At 34.2% G+C, this 10621-nt stretch overlaps 1 protein-coding gene across 1 annotated transcript; it reads right to left on the minus strand.

The window, feature by feature from the left end:
• Window positions 1-218: 218 nt before the first annotated feature.
• On the minus strand, window positions 219-2377 carry LOC131803649 (GATA zinc finger domain-containing protein 4-like). The gene is made up of 2 exons (XM_059125089.1): window positions 2180-2377; window positions 219-1596 (listed from the first exon to the last, which is right to left on the minus strand). Coding segments are annotated over exons 1-2 (1350 nt in total). The 5' UTR covers window positions 2181-2377; the 3' UTR covers window positions 219-247.
• Window positions 2378-10621: the final 8244 nt, after the last annotated feature.

The raw sequence follows: 10621 nt of genomic DNA on the forward strand, positions 1-10621 counted from the left end.
AAATTGTACTTTCTTCCTTTTAACTCTTGCATTTTCCACTTAATTTTTGTATAATTTGGTAAGTTAAATTCCATAGGTGCGTCAGTTATAACTTCAAATTTAATTATGTCCTTCCTAGTTATGGTGCTAAATTCTATAGGTTGTTTTAGTAAAACTCGTTCAAAATCTTTTACCTTACTGTCAATCAGGCTTAAGTTTGCGCCTGTATCAATCAAAGCTTTATATTTCCTTTTATTAATCGTAATGGTTATGGTAGGTAAACAATCGGAGGTTGTTTCCGAAAAAAATTATTTTGTCTTTGGTCTTGTCCGTTATCCTGATGTAAATTTGGTTCAGAGTTTCCTACTACTCGATAATTATCTACTTCTATATTGTCTATTTCCATAGGTTCCTGCTGGTCTTGCCTAGGTTGATTCAAGCGATTTTGGCTGAAATTTGGCCTAGGGTTTCCTACCTGTTGCTGAAACCTTCTGAAATTTCCCGACATATTATTATAGTTACTTTGTTGGACTCTATACTGTCCTGAATGATTAAAATTTCCATTTTGATTCCTATTATTATAGTTATTATTATAACTGTTATTTTGTTGGACTCTATACTGTCCTGAATGATTAAAGTTTCTATTCCTATTATAGTTATCGTTATTATTATTATTATAGGTTTTATTATTATCATTATTATTTCGTTCTTGTCTAATATCCGACCTAAAATTATTTTGTCCTAACCAATTCCGTTGATTATATCCCTGGTTATTACTGTTAATCTGCGGATTAAAATTATTCCTATTTTGCGACCGATTTTGTCTAAATGTTACGTCGTCTTTAGTCCTAAACTTCCTATATTCTGGCCTAATGCATGTGTCTTCAAATCTCCTTCTTGTCAATATTTTTAATATATCATTAATGTTTCTTTCTTCGTAAATTTTGTCTAACAGTGTACCTTGTGTCATTTCCTTAATTGTATTTACTAAAAGACTGTCCACGTTTGATAAGTCAATATAGTGGTCATTTCGGTAATAAACTATTAACTCATCTGCCTTATATTTTAGATTCTGCAACTCTATTATTAATTCACTTACCGAATTTACTTTTAAGTTGGCTATCATCCTATATATATTGTGTGGTTCCACGTTCGGTCTATACCTTAGTTTTAAAGTCTCTTTGATTAGTTGCCAGTTGTCCGGTGTGGGTATGTTTATTATGACGTCTTTAGCTTGTCCCTGGATTATTTTATAGAATATTGTTCTTATGGCCTCCTTCTTAATATTTTCATCTTGTATAGTTGACAGCAAGTATTCAGTGCTACTAAAAAAGCTGTTCACCGTTACTTCTCCGGTGCCGGTGAAAATGGGTAGATGATTTATCGTTTTTAAAATGTTGTCTTTTGCATTATTTGATTGTGTATCATATAACACCGGGTTACGCTGTTGTTGTTGTAGTTCTTGTGTTTGCTGTTGCAATTCTAGATATGCTTGGCGTAACCGTTCCAATTGTTGATCCTTTCTGGCTAGTTCTTCTGCCACATTTACGGATGCGATGTGAGCTTGTTCCTCCATTCTTCTTCGTTTGTCGAAGACTTTTTGCCTTTGCGAATACACTTTTAAAAGAAAAAAAAAAGGATTGACTTCCTTTATCTAGTGGTGTCCACTTAACTTAAATGTTCACTGCACTATTGTTTATTTTAGTGGTGTTCAATTTTTTGAATTATTCACTGCACTATTGTTTATTTTAGTGGTGTTCAATTTTTTGAATTATTCACTGCACTATTGTTTATTTTAGTGGTGTTTAATTTTTTTTTTTTTTTTTTTTTTTTTTTTTTTTTTTTTTTTTTAATTATTCACTGCACTAATGTTTATTTTATAATCCTGGAGGGTCCCGTAGGATTCGCAGAATTTATTTAATTATTTATAATTTAGGTACGTTTCACTGGATCCTTTTTAATTCCTAAAGGATCCTACCGACTGCGCCAATTAGATAACCTGATTAATTATGTTTATTAAAAAAAAATTGTTTTTTTTTTTTTCTTTCTTTTATTTATTTATTCGTCGACTTGCGACTAAGAGGATGGAACTAAGACTAACTTTTACATTTTTAATTTACTTATTCTACAGGTATTATTTGTTAATTAATTATTGCAGTGTTAGCATAAGTTTATTTTAAATGAAATTTGATTAACACACTTTTGTAAATAATTGTATACTCAGCTCCAGACAGTTTTAACTGGAAAAATAAAATAAAGTCAAACTAAAGAATGTCAAATTCACTTATGCTTACAGTGCAATAATTGTACACGTTTTATTGGCTAATTGTTTCCAAGAACTTATCAATTTTATCAGGGGTAGTATGATTATACGTAACTCGCGTGTTACAAAACACCAGCTTACGAAGTTGTTCGGCGGAATGAGTGGAATGTTAAGGCAAGATAATGGTTTGAGGTTGTCTGCTGCATGAAGAAGAAAGTCGAAACAGCGTCAGGCGCTGCAGGCCTTGTACTGCGTCAACGGCGTCGTGACCGCCAACTGTGATGTCGACGTACGTTGCAGTCATCGTAGTTGTTTGCCGTTCGTCTGTTGTCGGCATGCGATGCGATAATGTTTGGTGTGACTGGCAAAAGTTTATTGTTCCAGTGACTGATACGAGAGTGTATTGTAGAACAAGCCACACTCACGGAACATTTGCAGCAGACAACCATTCGCACACACACACACACATACGCTGCATGCCTTGCTCTGTGCCACAGACACCAAAAAACGAACGGTACTATTCATACCGACACACAATCGTCGGTATCGGCATTGTTAAGTTACGATGGTGTTAAGGCGCCGACGCATATTGCGGTGCTTGGCCTTGCACTGGTTCGTTGCGATTCGTGTGTCTGTTCGACGACAGTGACGGCGTCAGCCATACTCGCCAGACTGTGCGCTAACGGTCCGTTTTACGAACGAACGATTGCGAATGCTTCTTCTTGTTCTTCCTTGCATAGTGTAGCTTTTTTGTTTCGCTTCGTTTTATAGTTCGGTGCAACATTCTTTTGTGAGCCTAGATTTGATTTTGACTTCTTTTTCGTTTAAAAAAAAGGTTTTTGCACATAAAACCCGTAGAAGAACTGTGTGGAATGCTTGGTGGGGTGTCAGTGCTGTTCTCGAGGACGTTGTCGTTCTGCCTGTCTGCGGTTCTCGTCGGGCTGCATGAATCAGCATTGGCATTTTCTTCATTTAGTTTTAGTTGTATGTTGAACGAAATGTTTGTTGGGGTTACCAGATATGTTTTGATGTCCTCGAAAATAGTGGAGGGTAAATTAAACTCCATAGAGGTAAACATTTTATTTTTTACACTCCCCACTATACATAGTATGGAGGATATATTAATTTCGTCATTCCTTTTGCAAGTCATCGAAATAATAATTATAAACCTAACAAAGCATATATATTCTTTACCAGCGTAAAATTCTAATGTAGACCTTTGCGTCAGGCAGATCAAGTTCGAAAAATAAATATATCGGTCCACGATATCATATAGCCCCCACATAACGGTACCCCCGATATTCAGTATCTTGATGATTGTAGCCAACTTTTTTCAATCAAATTGACTAATCCACAGAAGAAGTTCCTTCTGAGTACTTTACCCCCTGGAAAAGTATTGATTTTATAGGTCCACGATTTCGTATATCCTATCCCAATTTGGTGCTATATAACGGTACCAAATTGGGATAGGTTCGGTATTTCGATGATTTTAGACAAATTTTTCAATGGAATTGTCAGAAAATCCACACAATAAGCTCATTCTAAGCAATTTACCCCCTGGAAGAGATTTGTCCACGATATCGTATAGCCCTCATACAAAGGTACCCCCAAATTCAGAATTTTGATGATTTTAGGTACAATATTCACCGGAATTGTTTCAAACTTCGTATTTGAAGTTCCTTTTGGGTACTTCAGCCTGTGACAGCAAAATGTCTATGCAGGTCCAGCTCTTCGTATAGGCCACATATATCGGTACCTCCCCATATGCGGTATTTTGATGATTTTATTTACATTATTAAGCAGTTTTTTTCGAGTTTCGTATTTTAAAATTGTAATGGCCTATGAAAAACTTGCCTTTGCAGGTCCACGTCTTCGTATAGACCCCAATATAACGGCTATATTCGTTATTTTTAAGATTTTAACAGGATTTTTTATTTTTTTGAAAATTGTCAAATTTGAACTTACAGCATTTTTACTTGTTCTCTAACGTACCTTGTCAAATATAACTTCATGGAAAACAGGTGTATATAGAAGGGGTTATATAAATAAATATTTGGACGTTGAAATGTTGTCAAAAGTAAAATTTTGAAAAAAAAAAAAAAAATGCAAACATATGACTGCCCTTTTTAACATTACTATATATGAAATGTTTTTATATGCTTGAAAAATTTTTGAATGTGAAATTTATCTTCTTTCTGTGGGGTCAATTTGTTGTGATGTTTCTACAGTGTCAAATACTGAAGTTTTACCTTCGCCATTTTTTGATATCGTTGGTTTTTGGAAACCAATTATGTATCGCAATAACCTGAGAAAATATTTCCGTTTTGTCAAAGGAAATCACGACTATATAAATATTAAGGTGGATTATGGTGTTATACGGTATAAAATGGTCAGTCCTCTCGACTGCCGCCTTCAGGCGACGTCCACTCCCACATGTTCTGTGACAATTACTTTAATTTTTGAAGGCATTAATCAAGATAGATATAATTTGTTATGTCTGCAAGTTTAATGGGGACCGTTTTTCAAAATGTTATGCGTGAAATTTAAGAAGGGATTTGTGAAATTTTAAGACAATCGGTTTTTACATCACATTTTATAAGAGTTATGATTATTCAAAATTATGAACCTTTGTGGGGGAGGCACTTGATGGATTGGACCGATATTAACCATTTTTGCACCTGACCTATTACTGACGCAAATATTAGGATTTGCAAAGTTAGAGCCAACTCGGAATAGCGTTTCTCTTTCTGTGCAGAAGATATATTTTTTTGAAAATTTCGACCTTTTGTGGGGGAGGTACAATTGTCCGAACTCAGTCTAAGTTCGACAAAAATATTACGATGTACCAAGTTTGGACCAAATCGGATACTGCCTTCGAGAGTTATCATGCGCACCAGCAGTCAGAAAGACGGACGGACATCGCTAGATCGACTCCAATTGTTCTGAAACCGATTTGGTCCAAAGAGACCTAGGGTATAAAACTGTTATTTCGACTAGGCACGTTTTGACCGTATAAAATGATATATTCCCTCTCTAGCCGTGCTTCTAGGCTGAGTTCTGTTGCTATGTACATCCTATTAGAAGGTAAAAACATACACTAATCGTACGGATATATAGAGGTTGTTTTTTATAATTTTTTATACTCTACACCACAAGGTGGTCAGGGTATCATGTCTTTGTGCATTTGTTTGTAACAGGCAAAAGGAAACGAGATAGACCCATATTTCCTTTTGATGATCTGCATAGAATCACAGACAGACAGACTGACATGCATAAATCTCTGAGTTGATTGTCTGTCCGTCCGTCTGTCCATGTATTCTTGTGAAAAAAATGCAGGTTGCATTTATTATTCGATTGAGATGAAATTTTCCAAACAACATTTGTTTGGTCCAAGGACGAACCCTATTGAAATTGGAGATAATCGGTAAAAATTTAGATATAGCTCCCATCTTCGTCTGATTTGCCTTTTATTGTACACCAAACGTGTAATATAGATAGATTTGGATATAGCTCCCATATATAACTTCGTCCGATTTACCTTTTATTGTGCACCAAACGTCTAATATTTGGCACATACGACCGAATTGAGTCTTGAAGGTAGTATGCCAAATTTGGTGAAGATCGGTTCTCCTATATATATTTTTCATCCGATTTGTTGTATTTGTTACCCACAGCCGTAATATGCACTCCGTAACAACGATATTCAGGGAAATATAACAAATACAGCTCAAAAATATCTTTGTCAAATTTTATCGAGATCGGTTCAGATTTGGATATAGCTCCCGTATATATCTTTATCTGATTTCAAATTAATTTTGCATCAAATGGGCAATACAAGTCCGAATTTAAAAGATACAAATGCTTCGGTATATTTAGTCCTTTCAACTTTAAATTATAATTATAATCATAGCGTGTATGATTAAATTCTCCCATAAAAACTTTTAATTATTATGGGGAGCTCAACTAAATTAACAAAGTGGTGTAGGGTATCATAAAATCGGACCAGCCCGACTTTAGGACTTTCTTTACTGGTTTAAAAGTGAGTAAGGACGACGCGTCACACTTAAGGGCTAAGTACAGAAGCATGAAGTCATGGCTAGGCATATTAATGTAAAATTATAATGGAAAACGACGGCTGGATTTTAGTGCGGCTCTGTAATACCTTTGGGAAATGTCACAAACAAGGTAGATGTACTAGGTAGTCGCATCAGCCCAGCTGACGGCACCATTAAATGTCAAAACAAATTGTTGTAATGAAGACTTCACCCTAAATGAATGCAACAACAAATTAGTTTATTTTGTCTTCCCTAAAAGTACCTTTTTATAATATTTCAAATAATTTAAGAGCAAGTTAAGAGTGAAACCAGTAAAAAAAATTAAAAGAAAATGAAGGAAGGAGGTTAGAATGGAGTGCAGCTTTAAGAATTAAGTTAGACTCAACATCTAAGATTCCCAAAGCACATCACGGGAAGTAGTGCAAGAATTCGACTCTTGTCATTTGCAGTTCCGGAAAACTTTCGGTTTAAACCAGTAAAATATAGTCATTATAAGTTTCTTGGTTTAAAAAATATCGCAATACTACAATTAATACTTATTTTACTCTTATTTGTTTTACAATAAAAACTTTTATTGCGACGTACGTTTACGACGAGAGGCACACAAAATAAAATGTAAACAAATACCACGTTTCTGATTGGTTGAAACAAATTTGCCGCAACCTTTAAATGCCATGGCGAATCTGTGTTTTTCGACTTAGATGCCTATTTTGACATTTGAGGGGACCACAAAAGTTGCTTTGTTGTAGCAATTCGCCGATGCGGTTACCTGTTAGATCTACCTTGGTCACAAAATATGCCTAGCCATGACTTCAAGCTTCTTATGTACTTAGCCCTTTACTGACAATAGATATATAATTATGATCTATGAATTTATCTTGCTCAGACTTCAACATATGGATGTAGATGAAATGTGGGTTCAAAAGAGTGGTGCCACTTTTCATACTACTGCGAAACAATGGACTATTTTTATTTAAATGTTAAATGACATTTGAAATTTTATTTAATTGATAAATGACAATAAATTATTTACTAAATAAACTTTTTTTGTCATTTCATAATTGCGCATGTGTCAGCTAGTAATCTATATATAAAAGAAAGTTGATCTGATTTTAACGATTCAGACAAATTCGGAATTGTCTATTGGCAGAAAAGGATAAACTAAAACAACACGTACAAAAGAGAAATTTGAATATTTTCATTTTGAATTTTAAAATGTACAATATTGATGTTTTATTTTGCATTTTTTTTTTTCATTTAGACTTACTATTTCAAACCTGCAAGCTCTTAGAAAAACTCCCTTTAACAGGAATATATATTTAAATTTGAACCGATTCTCACCAATAGAATTCGACCTTGGGCCAAGCAAATGACCTGTGGAAATTTAACCAGACAATAAATGTGATCTTTATTTACAAAAATACATGGACGGACGGGTAGACATGCATAAATCGACTCAGAATGCGATTTTATACTGACTATCTAAAGGAACTATGGGTATATTTTGTTTGCCTTTGCATGTTACAAAAAAATGCACAAAGACATAATACCCTACGCCCGAGAGTGGCATAGGGTACTATAATGCGGACATAATCTACCGACACAAAATACCAAATATTTCTAGAAACAAAGGAATTAAAATTCCCATCCATTCGAAAACCAAATTATCCGATTTGGTCACCCCAAAATAACTACCATACAATCATCGCTCATTCTCTTGATGTGCCTTTTTGTAGAATGAAACCAGAATGCATTGAATGGAATTGCCGCTTATGTTGATGTTGTTGCCACCGATGTTGCTGTTGCTGCTGCTGCCACGGGGTTGTGTGGCGCGTTGGTATGACACCCGGTTTCTGCCAACCCACAAAATGCAGCAATGAGTTTTTTGACGTTAGCTGGATAACGGTAGCGGCGACGACGACATCAACGAAGCCAACGACGACAACGATGTTGCATCGTTGTTCAGGCAGCACACGAGACAGCAGACACAGACAGGCAACGGTGCTCGGGCATTTTTTGGTGAAAACGGCCCAAAGACCAAAGAAAATTGCAATGTAGACATTTCTCGTTGAGTTGCTTCAAGATGTAGTCTGGCATGCAAGCGATTCAGTTAAAACGGAACTTTCACAAGGAACGGTTCAAAAAATAACTTGTCTAATGACTGGCTGGCTAACCAGTTAGCCTTGCCTAGGTTGCCTGTGCCGACAAATAGAAAAAATTTCAACTTACAAAAAAAATGCATAATTTGTTTGCAAAAAAAGAAAGAATTCTATCGCTGGAAACATTTGAAAAACTTACCAAGTCTGCAAGAAATCCTACCATGATTACATTTTAATAATACGGATAATGGCAATAAATTCTGAAGATTCGAAATGGTATCAAGTGATTTTGATTTGTGTGTTGAAGTGCCGCTGTGATTTGAACTAAAAAAACAACAAAATTTGCGGGTTTTTTTGTTGGCGTTGGTGTTGTGAGCGTTTGAGGTTTGCTGCTGCCTGCTGCCTGCTGCCATGCCACTACATTGACAATTGATAAGAAACCCCGGTCAAGACACGGTGTCATGTTTGGAATCAAGCACAAATAATGTAGTTACCGAACTGATAACACAGACTACTGCTATTTGTACACAGAAAATTTTCAAAACATAGGAACAAGCCTTTTGTTGTCAAGTGCAGTGAAAATATTTGTGAAAGAAAATGGAAATTTTTTATTCAATTTATTTTGCAAGTACGAAGAGAAAAGAAAATAAAACTAATTTTTGAGGATTCTTAACAAAAACGAAACGTAAACGTAATCCTGTGAAAGTCATTGAAGTAAACCGCAGACAAAATGGTGCCAACTACACAAACGATACAAATTTATATCTTAAAAACTCAAAATGTTTTCTTAAATTGAAAATTTTGAAAACTACAATGAAAATGCTGGAACCTGATTGATGCTGATAATGTGAGTCTAAATTTGTTTATATGATATAACGAAAAGAATACATGCAGATTTTGTGGTTATTCTCGATATTTTGATTTCTAATGAAATTCTTAATTTTTATAGAAACATATTCAAAACTATCAAAATTCAATACTTCAAACTATGTATGTCACACATAATTTCCAGATGTGTTTACTGCAAGATCCATGATCAAGAAGATTTGTTTTTTTTTTTTTAATCTAAATTTGAAAATGAGAATCTCGTGATAAATGAATACCAATTTAAAAAACGTAACGTGATATTGATTTTTCAACACTAAATTTTAAGGTATGTTTTAAGATTTAATTGTCATTATAGTCATTTTTTACATTCTATAAATTGATTGGAGTTCGTTTCGAACATAACGCTAATCATTCAAGGACATGTACCAGTATCATGCACATTAATTTCATACGATCAGTAGGTTTTGTATTCGCGAAAGGGTATCCCCATTTATGGGAATTACGAATTGTCTTAGGTTCAGAGTCTTAAAGCATTTGGGTATTTCAATATTAGGAAATTGTGGGAATTCAAATAAAATTTTTTGTGGTTTTTGAATAAGAAAATATGATCATTTGTAGGAATTTGTACAGCAGATTAGCAAACATTTGTCTAAGTCAAAATAAATAAAATTGAATTGGCTTTAACAAAAAATGCATTGTCAGGATGGGCTGTGCAATGGCTTAATCACCACTCAGATATGTCCCCACATTTTTTTATATTTGAACTTTGTTTGTTTTCAAATACAAATTATTATGGTCAGAAATTATTATTATATATTAAAGTTTTGGCGCTATGTTACCATTTTAGAATTTCACAGGGTAAAAAACTGGAACTAATCTTGAAAACGCTTTCAAATTGTTCATTTTAGTACCAGTTATGGTATAGTCAAACGTATAAAAACAGGGCCCAATTTAAAAAAAAAAAAATTGGCAGAAATCAAATTACAGTTAGAGTCTACTTTTTAAAAGTTCGACCACGATTTTAGACATTTTAGTTTATAGAACGCTTTTTCAAAAGTGGTACATATTGCAAATTCTAATTGATTAGTATAATTTCGATAAAATCAATATCTCTAATTTTTATTATTTCAAAACAAAAATTACGATTTTATACCCCTGATTTTTGGATTTTGTGTTTTGAGCAGTATTGGTATTTATAACTTGGAATATCGGAATTATTTCGTTATTTCTATGTTTGATAGATCCCATTTTTATTGTTTTTATAAAAAAATCGCTTGTTTTTTAATAAAGAATAATGAAAGGGGGTCGGCTTAAATGACTGTGGTTTCCAAAAAAAAACCCAAATCGCCGTCAGTTTCCTGGTATTTTTTCCTGAGAATATTTTCCCTAGAAGCTGT

The sequence above is a fragment of the Musca domestica genome, unplaced genomic scaffold, assembly GCF_030504385.1.
Source record: "Musca domestica strain aabys unplaced genomic scaffold, Musca_domestica.polishedcontigs.V.1.1 31, whole genome shotgun sequence".
Taxonomy (NCBI): Eukaryota; Metazoa; Arthropoda; class Insecta; order Diptera; family Muscidae; genus Musca; species Musca domestica.